General features: G+C 37.6%; 1 protein-coding gene across 1 annotated transcript in view; it reads left to right on the top strand.

The window, feature by feature from the left end:
• LOC150076325 (carnitine O-palmitoyltransferase 1, muscle isoform-like) overlaps positions 1 to 27,103 on the top strand; it is a 429,351-nt gene that overhangs the window by 384,236 nt on the left and 18,012 nt on the right. The window contains exon 19 of the mRNA XM_090387587.1: positions 5,295 to 5,429. Coding sequence (XP_090243713.1) covers positions 5,295 to 5,429 — 135 coding nt within the window. The remainder of the gene's footprint in view (positions 1 to 5,294; positions 5,430 to 27,103) is intronic.

Below are 27,103 nucleotides of genomic sequence, written 5' to 3'. Positions count from 1 at the left end.
GTTATCATGGTGCCAACTAAGAGAATAAGTGACAGCGCTACTAGTAAATCAATCAACAAAAGGAAAGCCATCGATTTGGATCAGAAAATTAAACTAATAAGGATGTATGCAAATGGCCAAACATTAACAAGTATCGCGCAGAATTCATATTTGTCAATAATAATATAATAGCAATATGTTATTAGTCATTCCCGAATTACGCAAAAGTCGACGAAGTAAGAAGTCCTGGAACATATCTCTTACGTATGTCAGGGACTTTTGTATTTTTGGATTAACCGGGAAATCGATTATCCGGGATTTGTTTTTTACCATCTATTCCGGAAAATAGAGTCTACGGTATATAATTTAGCATTATTCGTTCATTTTCCCTGCTGTTTTAGTAAATAGTGTAGTGTAGTGTAGTGTTTTTTGCATGCATGTGTTTAACATGGCATCAATAAAGTTCATTAATGAGAGCATTATTATTATCTCTTTCTTCTCCTTAACTGGCCCCCCCATCCTGCAATAGTTACTGGTACCAGATGCGTGAGGTGGTTATTACGTCTGGTTACTATTATAGGTCAAGGAACTATGACTACCCTACAGGTGTTCAGGATCGCAGCTTTCTGGAGTTCCTTGTAGGTGTTCTTTGGGAAGCCTGTTGCTGCTAGGGTCTTATGTAGGCTCTTTGGAACTATGCCAGTGATTGACATGATGATTTAGATGGTCATTACTTGTTCCATATGCCACATCTCTTTTGACTTCCTAAAGTCTATGTACTTCCTTATCTTTTCATTGTAGGTAGGCAGTCTTTTCCTTTTTGTCAGTGAAGGTTATGTCCAGTATGTTGTACAGGATCATCTTTTCCATTTTTATGGCACAGTCACAGTACAACTTGTGGATAGAAGTCTCTAGTACAACCTGAGGTTCGTACTTATAATATGGTATACAGTAGAGCATCAGTTATCCGGAATAATTGATGTCCAACCTCTTCCGGATAATCAAACGTAAGGTAAGATTAAATAAATAAAATAAAAAATTATAAACCAATCTCAGAAAACAGAAACATCCATCCGGGCATTTTTATGATGTTTATAAAAAAAAAAAACAGAAAATTAGAAAGATTTTTAAATTCTCTGGGTTTTTTCGACTTACCAATGACGAGCACAGACAATCTATGCATGCCAGTAGCATTTGGACACACAGTAATTGTAACTTGCTCTTTTCTCGTCTTAAAACCTGGTGCAGGCATTTTTCTTTTAGTGGCTAGGGTTTTTCTTGGTCCCCTCATCAACATTATAAATGTTTTCTTTCTCGTAATTTGCTATAACTGAAGCGAACTTATAAGGACACCGCTGCCGATTCGTCTGCAGACAGTTTCTCACCTTGAATATCTAGTTCATGTATACCCTGTCTCAGTTTAAAGGTTTTCAGCCAACCTGTTCTTGCCTTAAAATCTTAATTACCTCTTAATTTTCGATTACAATCCAATTCCTTTTCACACAACGTTGGGCCAGACACTCGTTCATCTAAACTTTGCTTCTGAAGAAACCACAGTAAAGTGCACTCTCTAAAGTGGTATTTTCAAGTTTCGACATGGTCTTTTTCCTGCTAGATCCTCCTTCACTATCTATAATCGACACAAATTCTGTTATAGCATTGGAATTTTTCTTGATGTTGTAAATTGTTGAAGTCCCCCACACTAAACTCTTTGGAGGGATTTCCTAAATTTTCGCCTTTTCTAATTCTGTTAATAATTTCCAGTTTTTGTTTGCAGTGTTAAAACTACGTGCTTTCTTTTTGTTCACATTTTAGTATAAAAAATTGAGAAAAATAAATCGTACAGTTTCAGGCTGATATTATTCCTACCGAATCTGGAGCTAAACTAATCTGAAATTCACTCATGGTTTCCAAGAAAACCCAGTAGTTTCTGTGATATTTTTATACATTTCTGAAAGTCACATAGCATTCTAGAGGTTTTTATGTTGTTGTTATTTGGGTTTTTAGGAGCATTAGCAACTATGGCCATATTGCTCCAGGATATGCGGTGGTCATTCCCTGACCTTTCTGTCATCCTCCGTATTTGGTGGTGACGGGCTCGAACCCCGGTCTAATCAAGAAGCGTGTGCTACACACTGCTGCTCCTTCCCACCTGGCTACGGAGGCGCCTCATTCTAGAGGTCACAACCAATAAAAACAATTTACAGTTTTCGGTTTATTGGGCTTTTTGTTTGTACAACCTGTTATAAATGGGTAGTAAACTAGGTCATTCACTTATTAGAATCAAAATTCAATTTGCAAATGTGATAACTATAACCGGCGATTACTGTACTGCCATTAATTAATAAAAGAAAGAAAGGTCAGCTTTTCAAATTATTCCGGATAACTGATGTTCTACTGTCCTTTCTTTGATCAAGTGATATTTTTTTGCTAGCTTCTGACGTATTATCCAGGTGATCTGTGTTCTGCGTCTGGGTGAGCACCCTGCATCTTGCAATGATGTGCTGGATTGTTTTTGGGGCAAGGTGTCATCATCAAAATGTGTCATCTGTCACCCTGGGGTTCTTGGAAACGTATTTGCTATAGTTCCTGCTGTTGATTACTTGTTCTTGGATGGTGAGCTATGTGTTGGAAGCTTCCTTATCTCTATAATCTTGATGGAGGTCATTGTAGTGCCTTCTTTGCCCATTTTTCTTATGGCTTGGTAGACTAGTGCTGTGGTTTTCTGGAAGTGATCCTTCAGGATTTTATTCACTTTATTCTATTCAGTGAGATCTGTCAAACCGCTTCCTCCTTATTTCAATGCTGTGGCCAGTTTCTTGATGGCCACCATTGGATGGTGTTGGCAGCTCTTCATCGTCATTGTCCTGGACCTTATCATGTTTTTTTTCCCAGATCAATGTTGGTCCATATTATTGTTATTATTAGGTTAATACTACATTTATACAGTGATACTCAAGATAGGTTTGTTTAATTTCATGAAATCTTTTTTAATATTTTCATTTTTTTTTAATGAAAAAAAAAAAAAAAGATCAAAGGTGCTAAAATAATAGCAAGAGTAATATTTTAGGTGTGGAGGTTTTCAACTTAATAAAAATCATTGCTTCATGAACACTACAAAAACAGCTAAAAAGATCAGTGTTATCTACCAAAATGTTCATCTTTCCTAATTTGAAATATTGTCAAAAAAAAATAGCCTCAGATTTCCCACTAATAATGCTTTTCTGCTTGTAGTGCCCCCTTTTTTATGGCGCCTCCATAGCCAGGTGGGAAGGAGCACCAGTGTGTAGCACACGCTTCTTGATTAGACCGGGGTTCGAGCCCATCACCACCAAATACGGAGGATGCGGAAAGGTCAGGGAATGACCACCGCACATCCCCGGAGCAATATGGCCTTAGTTGCTAATGCTCCTAAAAACCAAATAACAACAACAACAGCCCCTTTTTTTTTTTTTTTTTTTTCATGAACCTCTAAACATGAAAGCTATTAGAACTTATATTCTATATTACTTAGTACTGTGCATGGGTATGGTACTAAATAATATAAGTTATTACAATACAAGGGTTGAAGGCCAAGAATACAATAGATACTTGTTGACATTAGACTTAAATTTCTGTAGATTTTAATTTTTTGAGAAATACATGTAAATGAAGAAGGTTGTACCAGAAAACAAAAGTAGAAGGGATAAATGAGGAAGAGGAAAGTTGGTTCTCTTGAGTTTTGAGTTGGACATTGAATAGATGCAGATTAGCTTGAAAGAGAGTGGGAGAATTACAATGCCAATTCAGAAGAAAAGTACCCATGGAAAAATCTAGAAAGGCATGCAGCAGAAACTGAATGTCTTTGAGATAGAGAGTGGAGAGACAAGTCATTGATTAACCTGACTGTCCTCTTTTGTAGTTTGGAAGCTTGATAAAGGTTTTGGGGGCATCACTTCCCTAATAGAGATATTGTGACCTTGTCTAGAAATTTGAGTTGTTGAAGATGATCATAGGAGCAATAGACTCTTTTTTGTGAGAAATAAGACAAGACTGAGTTGTAGAAGGATTAAAATTAACTAAGTTTTTATTGCTCCATTGGAGAATTACCTGGAGATCAGCATTTAAGGTACTGGATATTTGAGAAGTTGAATGAACCTTGCCCTGTTTGTTCAGGGCAAGGTTTCCCAAATTGGTAGGTGCCATAGAGTAAAAAAATATGTGGGGGTCCTAAAGTCTCGAAACTTTATTAGACAGTTGGACAGACAACTTGAGTAGTCAAGTTGTCTGTCAACTACTCAAGTTGGGGGGTCCAACTGGTAGGTGAAATACAATGTGCTATCATCAGCAAACCTATGGATAGGATTTTCCAGTCAATGGAAGAAGGTCATTAATATACAAGAGGAAAAGAGTGGGAGAAAGAACTGATCCTTGGGAAACAAGAATTAGTGGAGAAGTTAGAAGACAAAGAGCCATCTTCCTTAACATGGCAGCTTGTTTAGGAGACCTTTATGCCAAACACAATCAAAAGTTTTAAAAATTTCAAGAGCAACTACTTGTGTTTCACCAAATTTTTCCATTAAATTTGTCCAAAGATGAGTAATATAAACCAAAATGTCAGTAGATCGATACTGACAGAATCCATACTTGTGATCATTGATCAGATGAAGGGTTTTGAGATAGTTTAAAAGTGTCAGTTAATGGATTTCTCCATTATCCTGAAAAGGGTAAAGGTAAGTGCCATAGGGTGATAATTGGATGGGAGGGATTTGTTACCTTTTCAGGAACTGGCTGGATATGAGCAAATTTCTAAGAAGGAAAAAAATTAGTAGAATATGAAAGTGGAAAAAAGGCAACACAAAACAGAAACAAGCTGAGGAGCCCATTTCAGGTTTTAAGAACAAGTAGAGAAATCAGGACCTGGTGCGTTCTTGGCATCAAGATTGTTCAGATTTCTTCTAACATCCTTCTGTCAGAAGACTGCAAGAGACATTGAGGTGAGGGGAGGGGCTGGTTCCTTTGAAAGTGCCATAACAGTTACTTTATTATATATATATAAATATATAATATACAATTACTTTGTATATAATATACAAAGTAACCAGTTTTTTCAGCATTTTAGTTTTACATTACCATACTTGCAGTACTTCTAATATTTAGTTTATTACAGTGGTATGTGGATTTGTTGAGTTTTATCATAATCTCATTTGCACCGTTTCATCTTTTTATTCTTTAGTTATTTGCACGGGTATATTGATCATAAATAAATTATTAGTTAATTTAAATTCATTCTTCTTACTAGTGTTTTTTGAAATATGGATAATTAAATTTTCCAGGATAGTGGCAAATTTAGTTTAACATACGAGGCAGCAATGATGAGACTCTTTCGAGAAGGTAGAACTGAAACAGTCCGTCCAGTCACTGAAGAATCATGTGCTTTTGTTAATGCTATGATTAATCCCAACTGTTCAGTAAGTATTGATTATTCCAATACTTTTAGTAGTGAATGTTGCATCAGGATACTTCAGAATGTGGTTCAAAATTGAGTTTTTAATATATGTTTTAAAACATGTTTTTAGAGACTTTTGTTTTATTAAGAATTCAAATAGTAACTCTGATTAGCATTATTTAATTTAATTTTTCTTGTTTTTTTTTTTTTTTTTGTTTTATTAATAAATTATTTTCTTCAAATTGCTTCCAAGCTAGATATTTGATTTTACAGCCATTATTTATTCTTTAATTTAATTTTTTATGTATTTAAATAATTAATGGTAATGTGTTTTTTTTTTTTTTTTTTTTTCTTTTTTTACCACAGTTCCACATAAAATTATAGTTGAAGTACATGGGAAAGGAAAGTTCCAAAACTTAATTTGTCTTTATCATTCTCAGGGGCTCACATCTGGTGAGTTATGGGCTTGGCACACCCAGGGTACTGAGCTAGATATCATCATTCTTATCTTTCTTGGTGATTCCCTTCTTCTTGTTCTCTCTCTCTCTCTCTCTCTCTCTCTCTCTCTCTCTCTCTCTCTCTCTCTCTCTCTCTCTCAGGGACGGCGCCTCCGTAGCCAGGTGGGAAGGAGCAGCAGTGCATAGCACATGCTTCTTGTTTAGACTGGGGTTCGAGCCCGTCGCCACCAAATACGGAGGATGCGGAAAGGTCAGGGAATGACCACCGCATATCCCGGAGCAATATGGCCTTAGTTGCTAATGCTCCTAAAAACCAAATAACAAACAAACTCTCTCAGGGTAACTCAGAATTTTTTTTTTGGCTGGTGCAGCAAAAGCTCCAGACTTCCTTGCACCATATGGCTAATAATAATAATTCCACAGGAAGAAACAATATCTTTCATTACTCTAATAAAACAGTTAGTAATTTCTGTAATTAGAAATTACAATATGTAATTAGAAATAGTGAAGGATCCTTGAGGATGTTGGTTAACCAAACAGTCATATTTATATGTTATTATTATTATTATTATTATTACTAGCCATATAGTGCAAGGAAGCCTGAGGCTTATGCTGCACCAGCTAAAAAAAAATTTTCCAAATTACTCATAGAGAGAGAGAGAGAGAGAGAGAGAAGTAGAAGGGAATCACTAAGAAGACAAGAATGATGATATCCAGCTCAGGACCCTGGGTGTGCCAAGCCCATACTCATCAGATGTTGAGCCCCTGGGTTAAATTAACTTCAGTCCCTCTAAAACTCAGTCCTTCAAAAAAGCATCTACTGCTCTTATGCTCATCTTTGAGGATACCCATATTTTTAAACAAGATTGCATATCTCTATTAAGGATTATCCTAACTAGTAATCTCCCTTGACATAAGCAAATCACAAATACTTCTTTCTCTGCATCCAAAAAACTGGGTTTTCTTTTTTGTCCCCAGTGTTACTTTTCTTCTGAAAAACTGCTCACCTATAAAATCTCACTTCTGCCCTACAATATAATATTGTTTCCACGTCTGTGGTGCCTGAAAATCTCTGTTAAGCTTCTAGCTTCCATTCAAAACAGGAAAGGCAGGTTAATTAATGACCATCTCTAACAGTCTCTCCACTTTCTGTGTCATAGATGCTGAGTTTCTGCTACTTGCCTTTTCTATTAGATATTTTCATGGGCATTCTTCTTCTGAATTGTCATATGTAATTCCACCACTCTTTGAAAGCAGTACAAATATATGCCACAAGTCAGTATCCATTCAGTGTTCATTGTCACACTCATAGAATCGACTTTTTCTTATTTATTTCTTTTATTTCTGCTCTCTGGACAAACCTCCTTTCGCATGTGCATGTCTTTCCTGGAAATTACAATTTAAAGAAATTCAAATCCAACGTCAACAGGTATCTTTCGTCTTCTCAATTCAACATATGCATAATACCACTTACTATAGGTTCCATGATACCTTGTTTTTGAGTTTACATTAAAAAAAATCAAGCTCCCCAGTTCACTTACTTGAAACAGCCATATGACATAACATACAATAAGAATCATACTCCAGCTCACAGAACTCAGTCAAATAAACAGCTTGTGGCACAGCAGGCAAGCCTCGAGGTATGTTAAACCATAAAGGGGAAGACATGATTGTCCACATCTCTTTATGGTTAATGTGTTAAGGACATATTACATAAATATTTTAAAGAAAAAGTAAGTGAAGTAATGTATTTGCCATATAGAGCAAGGAAGCCACAGGCTTTTTCCGCACTAAAAATAAATAAATAAATAAAAATAAGTAGATACAAAAATCTAAATTATATGCTTCCCTCCTCACACAGGTGACTTACTTGACCTTTGAATTTATTCAAAGTGTCAGCCTCAACTAGCTGTGAGGGCAACTTGTTGGCTAAAAGAAAAGCTCCTACAATTTAATCTAATCTCAACCCCTGTAATTTGAATTTATGGCAACTAATTCTGGAATTCTTTATAACAGTGAAAATTCCACCTTCATTAATTTTACTAATCCCTCTCAGAGACTTATAAACCTGAATCAGGTCACCACTGAGGTGCCTGGTTACTAAGCTCTGTAGCCCACATAATCAGTCTTTCCTCATACAGTCATCCTTTTACCGATCTCACCATTCGAGTTGCCAGTTTTTGGAACTTTCAAGAAGCTTAATGTCTTTTTTCAGACAATGTCTCCATACAAGAACACAGTATTCCAAATGTGGTCTTACAATTGTCTTATACAAGTGGGAATATAACCTCATTACTTGCGGGTTGTGTAACACCTTGCATTTAGCAAGGTCTTACACAACTGACCATCTTTGAAGTCTGTTCAAGTTATCCTGAAGGGGGGGGGTTTCCTTGGAGCTGATCATTAACAACTCTATCAGCCTTTACGTTGACTGAAAATTTTGACATCATACCTTCCATCTCTTTGTCGATGTCATTTATGAAAATGAGAAGCAAAAGTGGTCCAAGAACCGATCCTTGACAGACCCTACCTCCTGATGTTACACCAAACTGAAAAATATCCATTAATCACAACCTTCAGCCCTGCAACAACCTAGCAATCCATCTTAGAATCTTACCAGTAATTCCAACCTGTTCAAGCATATACAGTAAACTTGGGGGACCAAGTCAGATGCTTTACTAAAATCCAAATGAACTACGTTGAAATCATTCTTACATCCAACTGATTAGTAACTGTGTCAAAATAGCCTAATAAGCTAGTTAAACATGATTTTCCCTTAACAAAGCCATGTTGTAGGTCCTTTAGAATGCCATATCTATCTGCTCTTAATCATTGCCTCTAAGATTTGTCCCAACACTGAAGTCAGAATAACCAGTCTGTAGTTGCCAACTTCGTTCTTAGAACTGCCTTTATGTATTGGAGATAAATTAGCACTTCTCCAATCCAAAGGAATCTGCCAGAGCCCAAAGATGCCCTCATAATTTACCCCCAGGGGCTCACATCTGGTGAGTATGGGCTTGGTACACCCAGGGTCCTGAGCTGGATATCATCATTCTTCTCTTCTTGGTGATTCCCTTCGACTTTTGACTCTCTCTCTCTTTCTCTTAGGGTGACTCGGGAATTTTTTTTTTTTTTTTTTTTTTTTGGCTGGTGCAGCATAAGCCTAAGGCTTCCTTGTACCATGTAGCTAATGATAATAATAATTAACCTCAATGGATCAATGCACTCCCTAGCAGTCTTCCTCAAAACTACCAGGTATATGCCATCAACTCTGGGAGCCTTACTTGCCTTTATGCATACTTGCCATATGAAATTAGTGATTACAAAATAACTAATTTCATATGGCTCAGCCTCTTCTCGTCTTTCATATGCCAGAGTTCTGGTTTTCAATGACAGCATTGTGGGTCACAACTTGACACTCATTTGGAGATGTCTGGTTTCAAATCCTTTTGGAGCTGGAAGAATTTTTGAAGACATCTTTGGTCAGGGTTGAAGTTAAATGATCTCAGGCAGAGGGAGTAGGGTTTTACCATGTGCTTTTCAGCTCACAACATGCAAATCAGACATAAATATACTATATGAACTGGTGCATTATAGCCAGATTAGTCAATATACTAAGAAAATCCCCTGACACCAATCAGCCAACTATAAAAAGATCATGATCCCAGCAGTGGGATCAAGAATCACATCATTGTGTCACTTTATTAGGTATACCTAAGAGTGAGTAAGTCCTTCTTTAGGCCACAGAACAGACTCATGACATAGACTCAACGAGGTGTGGAAAGTGTCAAGGTATACTGGCCCATGTTAATTTAATTGCTGCCCACAGGATGTTGCAAACTGGATAGTTGCAGATCTCTACTCTAGAGTTTGTTCCTCCTCATTCCACAGATGGTCATTTGAATTGAGATCTGGTAGTTGTGTATCCTACTACTGTGGTCTACTACAAGCCTGCATTGTTGACACATGGCAGGATGGATCAGTGGCATCATGATGTTTTCACCTTTTTTTTGGTCCTCTTATTAGCATGAAACAGCAGAAACCAGGCTATGTCAGACCAGGTAACATTTTTCCAATCTTCCATTGTCCAGCTTTGGTGTTCCTGGGCTCACTGTAAACATTTCAGTCATTAGCAGCATTACTTCATCGATGACAAGATATGTTAAGTTGCGAGTTCTAAAATGCCTTTTTGGTTAACACTGTTGTGCTGGATTGTTATTTGACTGACTGTAGCCTTTCTATTACCCTGTCTAAGTTGCCAGACTGTTGGCCTCTCATATCAACAAACTATTTCTGACCGTAGGATTGCCATTGGCTGGATGTTATTTGGCTGTTGAACCAACGTCAATACACTTGAGACAGTTGTGTGTGAAAACGGCAGCAGGGTTATGGTTTCTGAGATACTTATACCAGTGTGTCTGGCACCGAATACATGCCATATTGAGTACAATTCTCGCATTGAATTGCACAGATACAGCATCCCTACGTATCTGCCCATCTCCTTTATATTGCATCATGTGAATGTGGTGATGTTACTGATGAGTACTCCATTTCATGAAAGGGTAGGTGTACCTAATAATATGGCCACCGAGTCTATGAATAGGTTTTTTTTTTTTTTTTTTATATGTTCATAAAAAGTGTAAATCATCATATTTTTCTGCCTGTAACAATTGACTCCCAGTAGTGGATGAGTTTTTGCGAAATCTTATATTTGATCTCTTAGAAATATATGTTGAGAAATTTCAGATTTAATTAAAATCAGGCAATTAAAACTCCTAGAATTTTTTTTTTTTTTTTTTTTTTAATTTCTGTTTTCATTTTCTCTGTAATTCACCATTAAGGTATTTGAAATAATTTTGGATGAAATTAATTTCATTGATGAAACATGGTTTCAACTTATTGGCTACATCAACAATCAAAATTAGAGAATATAGCATGCTGAAAATTCACACATTTTTTGCAAAATCCCATTATATGCCAAAAAAAATCAGTGTTGGGCATGTCGTATCTTAAAGAGGAATAGTTGGGTCCATAATTTTTGAAAAGTCACCTCTTATATTTACCAAATCATCATAGGGTAGTTTATGCAATTCTAGAGGAAAATAAAAGAGACATCTGGCTCCAACAGGATGGAGAAACTTGCCCAACCACTGAAATGTTGCAAGAGTTTCTTGAGGATTGAGTAATATCACAAGGACTTTGGCCACCTATTACAGTGATGTTAAATCAGGACCTGATTTAATATCCCCAGACTTCTTTTTATGGAGGCTATTAAAGCAGAAAGCTTATGAGAGCAATCCATGTAATATTCAGCTGTTTCAAAGCATCAAAAATACAGTCATCAGCACCAACTCTTTGTTGTGTCACTCACAACATGATCAAAAAGGGTAAATTAATGTATTGCTAAACATGGAGGACACTTCCAGCATGGTAATTGTTAATTATTCTGATAACGTACAAGAGTACATGTGAACAGTTGAAGAATTTTGAGCTCTTGGGAATGGATGTTTTTTGGAAACTTTTGTCTTTTTTTGATTAATTAACATATTAAATTGTATTTGACAAATAGATAAATAGTCTTAGTCATATTCATTAGCTTATTTTAAAATTTAGCTAGTGATTTTTTAAATTACAACTTCTTATTCAGCTGTATTGTTGTTGTTGTTAGGTTTGTTGGTGCATCAGCAACTGTGGCTATAATGCACTTTTCAGCTGTATTGCATCAGTGTTTTCGTGCAAATGTTGTAACACATAACTAGTAGTGCAGTAAAATAGTAAAGTTCAGTTGTGATAAATGAGTAGCTCAAAGGTTCTAATCACTTGCTAGGCATATATTTTTGTTTTTAGCTAAGAAATTTTACTTTTTTAGTAAGGATATAACTAGTTTAAAACTGAAACTTAATAGCATAATGTATAATGTAAAATTTGATAGTGTAATACATATCAAATGAATGTTTGGAACCTATTAGGAACCTTTAGGAACCTATTAGCTTAGTGTGGCATTGTCAATTAATTAATTAAATTGATTAATTTTCATTGTTGATCAATTCAGTTGTATTTGAACAGAAATCATACCCTAGACTAGAGCAGCAAAGCAATCAGCACAAAGTAGCAGGAGGGCTGTGGCTCTGGGGAGAATGAAAGGGGAAGATTCTTCTACGAATCACGGCTTAACAAAATGTGCAACTTATGCAATGTTCGCCAATCTTTCTAGAACAGGACATGATACAGCCGAGGGAGATGTCTTTGTGTGTGTTTGGTGCAGAGAGTGTGAAGAAATTGGGCTCCAGCTAAGCATTCTAATGGGCATTTATGAGAATTTGAAGAGTAGGGTAGATGCCCTTAAAGGAATTGAAGTGGGGGCCAATCACTCTCAGTTGAGCAACTCAACATCAGAGCTCACACTTGTGCATCAGGCAACACAGTGGCAACCTCCAAGGCAGAATGTGCTGGTCCCACAGGAGGTGGTTATTGTCAGTGACTCTTGTCAGGGAAATGGGAAATATGTTCTGCAAGAAGGATATGACCAGCCCATCATATTCTACTTTTGCCTGTCAGACCAACGTATGTCTGACGGGCAAAAGTAGATGGTTTAGTGCAGATATCTTTTAAGGGCACAAAAGGTGATATTGTTGTACACGTTGGCACTAAAGATGTTAAGAATAGGAGATCTGAGGACCTACTTAACAAGTACCATGCAATTAGAAAAAAGTTAAGAGTTAGGATCAAATTTGAAAGTGCCCAATTTTGCCCATACATGATAGGAGGGAGTGCATATTGCGAGCCTTGTCAATCAATTTGGCCCTGGAAAGAATGTGCAAGGCTTGTAGGGTAGAATTTTTCTGTGTGGTCTGTGCTTCTTAACAGGAGAGATTGTTTTTACAGGGATGGGATACACTTAAATAGAAGGGGTGCAAAAATATTTGTTGATGCTATTGAGGCAGTAATAGGTGGGTCAGAAAACTGCTAGCTAGGATATATACAGAGACTAATAGATTAACCAGAGCCACAGACAGAGGTGAAGATGATTCTCGCACTGCTTCGATTGGAAAATGCAGCAGCGTGGAAGGCAAGGTGCTGGAGACTACAGGCCCTGCTGCGGGTTATCATGAAACAAGTAAATACGTGGACTGTAAGCATTACTAAGAATAAGAACATGTGCATGTATACTTGCATGAACCCTAATGCCCAGGAGCATTTTAAATAAACTTTATAAATTTGAAGTACTGATTAAGCCATCTAATGCAGACATTGTAGGGATAGCAGGGACATGGTGTCACTCAGACATAAATGATGATGAATTTTAATATGGGGTATACGATGTATACAGGAAGAACAGACAAGACAGGAGGATGTTATGCTCTTATTTAAGAAGCATATTAAATCTAAGGTAATGCATCCAGTAAACGTGTGATCAGTGCAATGTTGAGTCAGTTTGGTGTGACATATAAGACTAATACTCAAGATTTCTAAGAGGTACAAGCTAAAGATTATAATGATTTATGCACCAACATCGAGCCATGATGATGAAGAGGTTGAAGAAATGTACACTGAAATTGAGAGTCTTCTAGATGAGCAGAAAACCCACTACACTATTATTATGGGGGACTTCAATGCTAAGGTTGGAAAAAGGCAAAACAGCGCAGAAAGAGGAACTATAGGAAATTTTGGAATTGGTGAAAGAAATAAAAGAGGTGAAAGACTTGTGGAATTTGCAGAATCTCAAGGACTGTCAGTAATGAACACTTTTTTCAAGAAAAGGGTGAACAGAAAGTGGACATGGAAGAGTCCAAATGGATTAACAACTAATGAAATCGACTTCATCCTCACTAACAGAAGATATATTGTGAATGATGTTACTGTCCTGAATAAGGTAAATGTTGGAAGTGATCACAGAATGGTAAGATGTACACTTGATATAGATGTAGGAAAGGAAAGGAAAAAACTGACCCGAGTAAATAATACAAAGGTCTTTGAAATAACAGAGGAGGAGAAAAAGCAGTATGTACTGGAACTTAAGAACAAGTTTGAGCTTCTGCAGACTTCTCAGGACCAATATATCGACGAGGAATATTACAACTTTCTGAAAGTGATAAAGCCCAAGAAACCTATAGGGAAACAGAAATCCAAAGAAGAAAAAATTAGTCAAGAAACACTTGTCATGATGAACCAAAGACGACAAATGAAGAGCAAGAAAAACACTGACAGGGAGAAAATTGAGTATACTGAGTTATGCAAAGCCATTAGAAAGAGACTCAGAGAGGACATAAGAAGATTTAACACAAGAAAAGTAGAACAAGCATTAAGGGAAAACAAAGGATTTAAATCAGCAGCCATGAGCAGTAATACAGAAAGACAAATGATACTGAAACTGAAGAATAGCGATGGTGTACTTATAAACAGCAGAGAAGGCATAATTCAAATAGCAGAAGACTACTATAGAGAATTATACAAGGAGCGAGGGAATGATACCAGCAGTGGGGAACATGGATTGCAAAGTAGCAACACATACGACATACCCGATATTCTTCCTGATGAGGTAGAACATGCATTGAAGAAAATGAAGAATCGGAAAGCCCCGGGGGAAGATGAAGTTACTGTAGAGTTGTTAAAATTGGGAGGAAGAGACATAACACAAAAACTGGCAAGGCTCTTCACAAAGTGCATTAGAAAAGGTGTGATGCCTAAGCAGTGGAATAATGCAGTCATAGTTTTGCTGCATAAGAAAGGAGATAAATCAGAAATTGGAAATTATAGACCAATTAGCTTGTTATCCCATATCTACAAGTTGTTCACAAGGGTCATTACTAACAGATTAGAAAGAATACTTGATGAGAATCAACCGAAAGAGCAAGCTGGCTTTAGGACAGGATTCTCAACTATGGATCACCTTCACGTAATATCACAGCTAATGGAGAAAGCAAATGAATATAAAACACCATTATGCCTGGCATTTGTGGATTATGAAAAGGCATTTGACTCCATAGAGCATAAGGCAATGTTTCGGGCACTGGAAAGACAAGGCATAGATACTCCATATATTATGATTTTGAAGAAAATATATGAGAGTGCTACATCCTTTATTAGACTAGACAAAGACAGTAGCAAATTTAAAATCGAGAAAGGAGTTCGACAAGGAGACACAATATCTCCGAAGCTGTTTACTGCTGCCCTTGAGGAAGCTTTCAGAAGATTAGACTGGTCGCAGAAAGGAGTCAATGTGAACGGAGAGTACCTAAACCATTTACGATTTGCAGATGACATTGTGGTCATAAGCCACGATCCCAAAGAATTAGAGGAAAATCTTAATCAGTTATGCACAGTTAGTAAGGATTTTGGACTAAAGATGAATATGGATAAAACAAAAGTAATGATGAACAAGTATGCCACGGAAAGGAAAATAATGATTGAAGGAGCAGTAATTGAAAAGGTGGAGTCATATACTTATCTGGGACAAGTTATTAGCTGTAATAATGATAAATGGCTGGAAGTCAAGAGAAGAATAAATTTTGGATGGATAGCATTCAGGAAATATAGCCACATACTGAAGAGCAATATCCCAGTTTGTCTGAAACGTAAAATAATGAATCAATGTATACTCCCCACCATGACTTATGGAAGTGAAACTTGGGCACTCACCAAAAGAATGGAAGAGAAGCTAAGAACTACACAGCGAAGAATGGAACGAATTATATTGGGAATCAGACTGTTAGATAAGAAGAGAAACACATGGATTAGGCAGCAAACTCAAGTAAAGGACATTCTTATCAAAACTAAAGAACTAAAATGGTCTTGGGCAGGACACATAGCTCGAAGACATGATGACAGATGGACTAAGAAAATAACAGAATGGTACCCAAGAGGGGCTAGAAGAAAACCTGGAAGACAAAGGCGGAGATGGATAGATGAAATTCATGAGTTTTTGAGTAGTAAATGGATGGCCAGTGCTCAAAACAGAAGGAACTGGAAAGTTGCTGGAGAGGCCTTCATCCTGCAGTGGATTGAAGATGGCTGATGATGATGATGATGGTGTGACATAAACACTGGGAAAACAAAATTGAGAGTAGGAGTGTGTGATAGGTGTAATGACTACACTAAACAGCTATACAGAGAAATAGCGTGGGCCAGTAAATCAGGGTGTTTTATAATGGGAGAATTTAACTTTCCAGATGTTGACTAGAATTTGTGGGTTGGTTACTCACACAATAGTAGGACTTTTTTTTGATTTCTTGGATGACTATTTTCTATAGCAGCATGTTAGAGAGGCAACAAGAGGAAGCAATACTCTTGATGTGGTTATCAGCAGTTATTCTACATACATTAAAAATCTGCAGGTAAAAGACACACTGAGTGGGCAACAATCACAGTGTACTAATGTGAAATATAATTAAAGACATTGTCAATGGTAAAGGGAAAGGCTTTTGCTTTCGTAAGGGTGACTACAGTGGTCTCAGGCAGTTTTTAAATTCTGTTCAGTGGGACCAACTGATGATGTTACCAACAAAAAATTCTAAATGGGAAGCATTCAGATAAGTAATCATAAAAACTACTAGGCTTTTCATACTAAAGAAGAAATACAGCTCAAGGCATATGCCTAAATGGATGTCACATGAACTATTGAGACAAGTGGCAGAGAAGAAAACTGTGTTGGATGCATATAAATCATCAGGTGATTCAGACACCTATGGTAGATATAAATTAATCTGTAATCAAGTAACAAAAAAGAGGTTAGGCAAGCTAAGGAAGATTATGAGAAGTCTCTGGCAAAGAATGCAGAGAAAAGCAGCAAAGACTTCTATGCTTATATTAACAGAAGAAGGAAAGGATTGAATCACCTTGGGACACAATGTCAGTGGGTTAGCTATTGTTCAGGTAGCTGATAAACTGAATGAGTATTTTTCATCAACATTCACATATGAGGAATTCTGTAGGGAAGTGGAGGCCAGAAGTTTATCAAACTCTCTAATGGTGAGCCAAATAACTTTGTGATAACTGAAAGGAAAGTGGAACAGAAATTGTCGAAGCTGAACATAAAAAAGGCACCTGGGGTGAATGGGATCTATCCAATCATTTTAAGAGATGCAGAAAAGGAGGTAAGCAAGCATTTAGCTGCGTAGCACACACTTCTTGATTAGACCGGGGTTCGAGCCCATCACCACCAAATACGGAGGATGTGGAAAGGTCAGGGAATGACCATCGCATATCCTGGAGCAATATGGCCTTAGTTGCTAATGCTCCTAAAAAAAAAAAAAAAAAAAAACCAAGTAAAATAGCAAGCATTTAGCCATAATTATGAGAGCATCCTTGGATTCAGGGGAGGTCTGTATGGACTGGAGATGTGTGAAAGTATTCCCAATTCATAAAGGGGGATAAAAGTTGACAGGAGTTATTACAGACCTGTTAGCTTAACATCTGTTCCAGGGAAAATAATGGAGTCATTGGTTAAAGAAGTAATGCAGGACCATCTGGACAGAATGCAATTATACTGCAGTAACAGCATGGATTTGTTAAGGGGCAGTCTTGTCTAACCAGTCTGATAGGTTACTTTGATGCAGTGACTAAGGAACTGGATGCAAAAAATAATTTTTATGTCATACACTTGGATTTCAGCAAGGCTTTTGATATTGTTGCACATAAAATACTGCTGTTTAAACTGGAGCTCTGTGGAATCAAGGACAAGTTGATGCTATGAATAAAGGTATGGTTAAGTGGAAGAAGATAGAGAGTGGTTATCAATGGGCACTGCTTTTTGTGGACTGATATTATCAGTGGAGTCCTCTAGGGTTCAGTGGTGGGCCCATTGTTGTTTTCAATATTTATTAATGAAATTGATGAAGGTATATCAGGCATAATGTTTAAGTTTGTAGATGGTACAAAGGTTGGCAGGGTGGTTAACAACAGTAATCAGGGTGAGTTACTGCAACAAGATATAGGAAAATTGGGTCAATGGACTGAGAAATGGTAATTGAAGTTTAACATTGACAAATGCAAGGTACTGTGTTTGGCTAGCAATACTTCCAGAGTAACTTATCAACTGTGTGGTGCTACACTCAGAATAGTGTAAAATGAAAAAGACCTGGGGGTAATTGTGCAGTCAAAAATGAAATTCTTTGAACAGTTCAGATGTGTTGCCAGGACAGCTCATGGGGTTTTGTCGATGATATACAGAAACTTTGCTAGCAGGGATAAGGAGGTGGTTATCCATTTGTACAAGGCTATGGTTAGGCCACATCAGAGTATTGTATACAGGTCTGGAGGTGTTACTTTAGGAAGGATGTAGAGTTTCTGGAATGGGTGCAGAGCTGGTGAACCAGATTGATGAAGGGAACAAAAGGTTGCTATTACCATCTTCAGTTTCGCAAATTACAGTTTCTAGAGACTAGGCACCTGTGGAGTGATCTCATTGAAGTGTTTAGGGCCTCGAATAGATTGAGTAAGGTGTATGTGAATGGCATTATTCTTCTTCTTCTTCTTGCTGAGACTGCACACATGAGGGGGCATAAATTTAAGATGAAGGACAGATGTGTAGATGTTTGCTTTGAGCCAGCAGGTGGTTGATTGCTGGATTAGGCTTCCATCTGCTGTTGTGGATGTAGATAGTTTGAATAAAATCAAGGAAGAACTAGACAAATTCTTCAGAGTATGGATAGGTGAAGTATGTAGGCTTTTTTTTTTTTTTTTTTATGCTATATGAACTTGCTTTCTGGCATCATTTGCCACTACTACTACTAATAATAAATTGTATTTTCCTTTGATCATTAGCATTAACAGTGGAAAAAATACAAGAAAACAAAGTACAGCATCAGGAAAAATAGAAAAAATACTTTGCATTTCACATATCCATTCCTTCCAATAGTTTGTCAAATTCTTCCTTGAATTTATTTAAGCTATCAACTTCCACTACAACAGATGGAAGTTTCTTCCAGCAACCAAACATATTCTGGCTAAATGTAAATTTCTGCACAGCTATTCTGCAACTGTGCTTCCTCAATTTGAATTTATGTCCCCTTATGTATAATATGAGCAGGAGGAAAAAATTCCATCAGCATTGAGCTTGCTCAATCCATTAAATGCCTCAATCAGATCACCCCACTGGTGCCTAGTCCCCCAAACACTGCAATTTGCAGAACTGAAGCCTTTCTGGGGTGTGGCGGCAGGGAGAATAGTGGAAGTCCGTGTCAAAGCGACACATTATCCAAATGTTCTGGCACTATGTTTTGTTACATTGTCTTCCATAAAGTGCCCTTCACCTTCAGTTTAAAAGTGTAACATTGCAGACTGCAGTAGATCTAATACAGAATTCAGGTACTTCTTGCATGACATTTGACTTTCCACTGTTATTAATGGACCCAGTTGGTGCCAACAAAACATTCCTCATACCATGATGCTACCTCCAGATGCTTGGGTTCTCTTACCAATACAACAGAATGGGTGTCAAATGAACTAATGAGACTCGTGGCAGGAAAAAAAAATGCATGGGATGCATATAAATTATCAGCAGACATGGATGCCTATGGTAGATATAAGATAGTCTGTAATCAAGTCACAAAGGAGGTTAGCAAGCAAAGGCAGATTGCGAGAAATTTTTGGCAAAGGATTCTGCTGATTCTCTTCAGGTAGCTGACAAACTGAATGAGTATTTTGCATCTACATTCACACATCAGGAATTCTGTAGAGAACTGGAGGCCAGAAGCACATCAAACTCTAAGAGGTAGTTAAGTGATTTAGTAATAACCGAGAGCAAAATGGAAGTGAAATTGCGGAAGTTAAACATAAGGAAGGCAGAGTGGATGGGATCTATCCAGTTATATTACAGGAGGCAGCAAAGGAAGTAAGCAGGCCCTTGGCATGATTATGAGGGCATCTTTGGACTCAGGGAAATCCCTGTGGACTGGAGATGTGCAAATATATCCCCAATTCCTAAAGGGGGATTGAAAGGTGACAATAGCAATTACAGACCTGTTAGTTTAATTTGTCCTGAGGAAAATAATGGAGTCACTGATTAAAGAAGTAATGCAGGGCCATCTGGACAGAATGTAATTATACTGCAGTAACACACATGGATTTGTTAAGGGACAGTCTTGTCTGACCAGTCTGATAGGTTACTATGATGCTTTGACTGAGGAACTGGATGCAAAAAATAATTTTGATATCATATAATTGGATTTTAGGACAGCTTTGGATACCGTTGCACATGGAAGACTATTGTACAAGCTGGAGCAGTATGATGTTTAGGGCAAGTTGCTACAATGGATAAAAGGGTGGTTGAGTGGGAGAAAACAGAGAGTAGTAATCAATGGACACTAATTCCCCTGCGGAACTCCACTAATGTTATTAGTGGAGTTCCGCAAGGGTCTTTTTTGGGCCCATTGTTGTTTTCTGCCACCGTGCGGGTGCATAAGTACACGTGCCTTGAGTGACCGGGGTTCAAGCCCACGACTGTTCTTGTAAACTCCTCTGACCGTTTGGTCATCCTGGAGTATAAACAGAAAATTTATTTATAATTTATCAATGATATTGATGAAGGTATATCAGGCTTAATGTCCAAGTCTGCAGACAATACAAAGGTTGGTAAGGTTGTTAATGACAGTAAGGACAGTATGCTACCACAACAGGATCTAGAAAAGTTGAGCAGATGAGCTGAGAAGTGGTAACTGAAGTTAAACATTGACAAATGCAGAGTACATTAAACCCTCAATTTAACAGACTAATAGGGGAGAAGGGGTGTCCGTTAATGCCGAAAGTCCCTTAAATTGAATGTAACCTGGTGGCGGGGTTTATTTTTTATTATTCTTAATGTAAAAAAAAAAAAAAAAGCTTTCATACAATATACAGTACTGTACAATATAAAATTATTAAATTATAATAAAGAATATGTACATTCTGTTGTAAATATAAAATGTTGCAATTTGGCCTTTGATTTACAGATATCAGAAAAAGTTTTTTTTTATGCCATAAATTTCACAAACACGTGCTACTCAAACACGTGTTGAGACGCCTTGTTCTAATTTCTCAATTAGCTCTAATTTCTGTGCCACATTTAAGTTCACACACTTTCTTTTAACTCCTCTATCACTTGAAGTAATTTTAAATTGTAAGAATTGCAAAATTATTTAATAAATAAAGTCACAATTCAGAAATCACAGAAACATTCTGTATACAACCTGACCGCACGATAGCTTGAGGCAGACTGAGACCGAAACAAAGCGAGTCGGTAGACCTCGCTTTGTTAAAATCAAATCAAATAAAATCAAAAGAAGTGCATCCAGTTGATATAGATGAACGGTGCACTGTTGAGTCAGTTTGGTGTGACATAAGCACTGCGAAAGCAAAAATTAGAGTAGGAGTGTGTTATAGGCATAATGACTTGAATGAGTACAATGAACAATTGTACAGAGAAATAGAGTGGGCTAGTAAATCGGAATGTCTTATAAATGGGGGATTTTAACTTCCCAGATATTGACTGGAACTTGTGGGTTGGGCACTCACACACTACTCAAGACTTTTGTGGATTTATTGGATGATTGTTTTCTGCAGCAGCATGTTCGAGAGGCAACCAGAGAAAGTAATACTCTTGATCTGGTTATCAGCAGTGATCATTCATGTATTAGGAATTTGCAGATAAAAGAACCACTAGGTGGCAGTGATCACAGTGTACTGACGTGGGATTTACTTAAAGATTTAATTACCATCAGGGGTAAAGGAAAGGGTTTTTGCTTCTGTAAAGGCAAGTACAGTGGTCTCCGACAGTTTTTAAATTCTGTACAGTGGGATCAACTGACGATGTTACCAACAGTAAATTCTAAGTGGGAAGCATTCGAGAAATTAATCGTGGAAGCTACTAAAAGTTTCATACCTATTAAGAAATATTGTTCAAGGTTTAGGCCTTAATGGTTGTCAAATGAACTAATGAGACTCGTAACAGAAAAGAAAAATGGCATGGGATGCATACAAATTAACACGTGACACAGAAGCCTATGATAGCTACAAGTTAATCTGAAATCAGGTCACAAAGGAGGTTCGGCAGGCGAAGGCAGATTACGAGAAATCCTTGGCAAAAGATGCTAAGAAAAACAGCAAGGATTTTTTTACTTATATAAACTCTAAAAAGAAGGGGATGAATCTGATTGGTCCACTTGACATCGATGGTTCGACTGTTGATGATCCTGCTCAGATAGCAAACAAACTGAGTATTTTGCATCTACATTCACACGTGAGAAATTATTAAGGTTTGAAAATGTCAGAAGGTTATCAAATTGTAGCAGGGTGCTTAATGATCTTGTAATAACTGAGAGCAAAGTGGAAGGGAAATTGTTGAAGTTAAACGTAAGAAAAGCACCTGGGGTGGATGGGATCTATCCAGTTATATTAAAGGAGGCGGCAAAGCAACTAAGCAAACCCTTAGCCATAATTATGAGAGCATCCTTGGACTCAGGGGAGTTTCCCACGGACTGGAGATGTGCAAATGTATCCCCAATTCACAAAGGGGGATCGAAGGGTGACACGAGTAATTACAGACCAGTTAGTTTAACTCTGTTCCGGGTAAAATAATGGAGTCGCTGGTTAAAGATGCATTGCAGGATCATCTAGACAGGACTGCAGCAATAATTCAGACACAGCATGGGTTTGTTAAGGGAAAGTCTTGTCTGACAAATTTGATAGGATATTATGATGTGGTTACAAAGGAACTGGATGCAAAAAATAATTTTGATATCATATACTGTATTTGGATTTCAGGAAAGCTTTTGACACTGTTGCGCATGGAAGACTATTGTACAAATTGGAGCAGAATGGTATTAAGGGTAAGTTGCTACAATGGATAAAAGGATGGTTAAGTGCAAGAAGACAGAGGGTAGTAATCAATGGGTGCTGCTCTTCTTGGACTAATGTTATTAGTGGAGTCCCACAGGGTTCGGTGTTAGATCCACTGTTGTTTTGTATATTTATCAATGATATTGATGAAGGTATATCAGGCTTAATGTCGAAGTTTGCAGATGATACAAAGGTTGGCAGGGTTGTTAATGATAGTAATGGCAGTGTGCTACTTCAACAGGATCTAGATAATTTGGGCAGATGGGCTAAGAAGTGGTAACTGAAGTTTAACCTTGACAAATGCAAAGTACTGCATATGGGTAGAAGTAACCCCAGAGAAACGTACCAACTGTGTGGTACTACACTTAAGGTGGTAGAAAATGAAAAAGACCTGGGAGTAATTGTGCAGTCAGATATGAAGTTCTCTGAGCAATGCAGACAGGCTGCCAGGGCAGGTCATGGGGTTTTGTCAATGATATATAGGAATTTTGCTAGCAGGGAAAAGGAGGTGATTATCCCTCTGTATAAGGCAATGGTCAGGCCACGCCTTGAGTACTGCGTACAGGTCTGGAGGCCTCATTTTAGGAAGAATGTAGATTTACTTGAGCGTGTATAGAGAGGGGCAACAAGATTGGTGAGAGGAATGAAGGGATCCTCTTACCAAGAGAGGCTTAAGTTCTGCAAATTGCAGTGGCTGGAGACTAGGCATCTGCGCGGTGATCTGATTGAGGTATATAAGGCCTTATTGAGGTATATAACGCTGAATTCTGATGGGATCCTTCCACTTGTTCAGATTACAAACCTTAGGGAGCATGAATTCAAATTAAGAAAAGTCAGATGTAGAATAGATGTGCGGAAATTTGCCTTTAGCCAGCGGGTGGTTAATTGCTGGAACAAACTTCCATCTGTCGTAGTGGAAGTTGATAGGTTGAATAAATGTAAGGAGGAACTGGACAGGCATTTGGAGGGAATGGTGTGATTTTTTTTTTTTTTTTGGCTGATGCTGCATAAGCTCATACATTTGCTTTCTTGCATCACATGCCACTACTACTACTACCACCACCTGCAGTTTAGTGTCCGGAGTCATGTTCAGCTCGCAAGTAGTCACCACCTGCTCTTATCTGTAATCTGGTAAAACAGCTATTTGAACACGTTTTCAAAAAGAATAAAAAAACAAGTTTCTGAATTTGATTATAAAAGTAGGTAATTATCAAAACAATAATTTTTTTGGAAAATTAAATGCACTAGGCATAATCCTTATGGGTTTTGATAATTAACTATATAATATCGGTGTACATACGCCATAGTTAACCCATAGATTTGAGCTACGATTGTAGCGTAGAAGGCATCGTTTTAATTGTATCTCATAATGTGGTTGCCTTCACAACAAGATAGCTACTATTGAATTACTTCAAATAAATAACGCTTCTCTAGTAGAGAAGGCTACTGTTATTTATTTTCAGCGTACCACCACCCAGACGATAGTTTCGAAGCTTTTTGGCTTCGTCATCAGTGGGCGGGTAGGTAATACAATAAGCCATCTCAGTTGCGAAGTTATATCCACATTATGAGAGATGCCAGAAGGCTGTGGTGGTTCGCAACTGAGATGGCTTATTGCCTACCCACCCACTGATGACGAAGCCAAAAAGCTTCGAAACGATCGTCTGGGTGGTGGTACGCTGAAAATAAATAACAGTAGCCTTCTCTACTAGAGAAGCGTTATTTATTTGAAGTAATTCAATAGTAGCTATCTTGTTGTGAAGGCAACCACATTATGAGATACAATTAAAACGATGCCTTCTACGCTACAATCGTAGCTCAAATCTATGGGTTAACTATGGTGTATTTACGCCGATATTATATAAACAAAACAATAATGTAAATAGGTAATTATTATTAATTTTTAATTAATAATAATTATCTGAAGTTTTATATAACCTAAAAAAATAATATGGTTGAGATTAATATGTACATTACTGTATTTTTATTTGTCGGGTCTGTTAAATCCGAATTCCATTATATGAGGGTCCGTTAAATCGAGGGTTTACTGTACTGCATATGGGTAGCAGCAACCCCAGAGTAACATACCAACTGTGTGGTACTACACTCAGGGTAGTGGAGAATGAAAAAGACCTGGGGGTAATTGTGCAGTCAGATATGAAGTTTTCTGAGCAGTGCAGACAGACTGCAAGAGTTGCTCATGGGGTCTTGTCAATGATATACAGGAAATCCCAGACATACGCAAGGGTTGCGTTCCGTGGAACGCCACGTAAGTCGGAATTTCCTCCATGCTTGTGCAGCATTCACAACTGTACTTGCTGAATTGATTGAATCAAAAAAGAAATGTTCAATGAACATGTAAATAGAATCATTTATTCAAATTTTATCTCATGCGCAGGAAAAATTACAAATGCGTGCAGTTTAAAAAAATTTAAATTATAAAATTACAAAAAAAGAGAGGAGACAAACATAATGTTACTAAGTTTTACCTCTTGAGCATCTTTGCCAGAATCAACGTCTTCAGCTCATAAGTACACCGTTGTGGAGGTTGAGGGCTGTGGAGATTTAGAAGGGATCAGCTGCTCAACCTTACGAAAGAACATATTAATGGATGACTGGACGGTGGCTTTTTTCTTTTCATTGTAGATTTCTTTGTAGCAAGAAAGCATATCATTCACCCCTCTATTAACTTTTAAGAATCGTTCGCTGTCAGGATCCATCTTCTCAAACCTCGCCATTACCGATGCGATTTCACGAAATGCCATTGCCATCTCTCTGGTGATGAAGAGTCTTGGCTCCTCATTTGATTTATCTTGAGCTTCACCAGCATTTTCTTCTTTCACTATTGCTGCTTGCAAGTCAATAAGTTCTCCATTAGATAATTCGAAGAGGAAACCACTTCTATTAACTTCAAGTACTCAAGGCATGGTCAGGCCACACCTTGAGTACTGCATACAGGTCTGGAGGCCTCATTTTAGGAAGGATGTAATTTTACTTGAGCGTGTACAGAGAAGGGCAACAAGATTGGTGAGGGTAATGAAGGGATCCTCTTACCAAGAGAGGCTTAAGTTCTGCAAATTGCAGTGGCTGGAGACTAAGCACCTGCGCGGTGATCTGATTGAGGTGTATAAGGCCTTGAATGGGTTGAGCACGCTGAATTCTGATGGGATCCTTCCACTTGTTCCGATTACGAACCTAAGGGGGCATAAATTCAAATTAAGAAAAGACAGATGTAGAATAGATGTGCAGAAATTTGCCTTTAGCCAGCGGGTGGTTAATTGCTGGAACAAACTTCCATCTGTCGTTGTGGAAGTTGATAGGTTGAATAAATTTAAGGAGGAACTGGAGAGACATTTGGAGGGAATGGTGTGTGTTTTTTTTTTTTTTTTTTTTTTGGCTGATGCTGCATAAGCTCATACACATGCTTTCTTGCATCACATGCCACTACTACTACTAATACCTCCAACTGAAGTAGCTCTGCACCTTTACAATCTTACCTGTAACCTCTTCATATGATTCATATTTTTCAAATCCTTCCAACTTTTACGTGCTGTGGGCATATTGTCATCCATGCACCATTTACACAACTTATAGTAATTTCCACCCAGGCCTTATTAATGTTTAAGATGGCGTGATAAATATTGTAAGATTTCCAAAAGTCTCTTAATGTAAAATTTTTCTCATCGTTTACTGCAGACAATGCCTGAGCAAATGTTGTGTGTAAATAGCATGCTTTTAAATTCGAAATAAATAACACCCTGATTCATAGGTTGGATGAGGGAAGTCATGTTTGGCAGTAGAAATATGACTCTCACGTTCAAATTGAAATCATCTAGATGCGTAGGATGTCCAGGAGCATTATCTAATAGAAGCAAAATCTTGAAAGGAATGTCATTGTATTTACAATATTTTTCAACGTCGGGAAAGAAGCAGCATTTAAACCAATCCTCAAAGCAAGAGATATTGTTATCCATGCTCTCTCTGGTTTGATTGGAAATGCACGGGTAGGATGGCTTTATTGATGCCCTTAAATGCGCGAGGATTTCCAGAACAGTACACAAGCAGTGGTTTTAATCTGTAATTTCCTGCTGCATTAGCCCCAAGCAAGAGCTTGCCCTATCTTTTGATGCCTTGAAACCTGGCATTGTATTTTCCTCTCTGGCAGTGTATGTTTGATCCAGCATTTTTTTACAATACAGAGCAGTCTCGTCAATGTTAAAAATTTGCTGCGTTGAATAACAACCTTCATCAATAATTTTTCGAACACATTACAAAATTTCTCTGCAGCTGCCGAATCGGCACTGGCGACTTCGCCATACTTTAACGTGGAAACCAACACGATGCTTGAACCTGTTAAATCACCCATTGCTTTTCATGAACTTGGGTTGTGGTTTTCCGTACTACTTATCCTTAATATCTTTATAAA

The sequence above is a fragment of the Mastigoproctus giganteus genome, chromosome 13 (genome assembly GCF_048544385.1).
Source record: "Mastigoproctus giganteus isolate SK-2022 chromosome 13, ASM4854438v1, whole genome shotgun sequence".
Taxonomy (NCBI): Eukaryota; Metazoa; Arthropoda; class Arachnida; order Uropygi; family Thelyphonidae; genus Mastigoproctus; species Mastigoproctus giganteus.
This window is presented reverse-complemented; position numbering and strand designations above follow the sequence as displayed.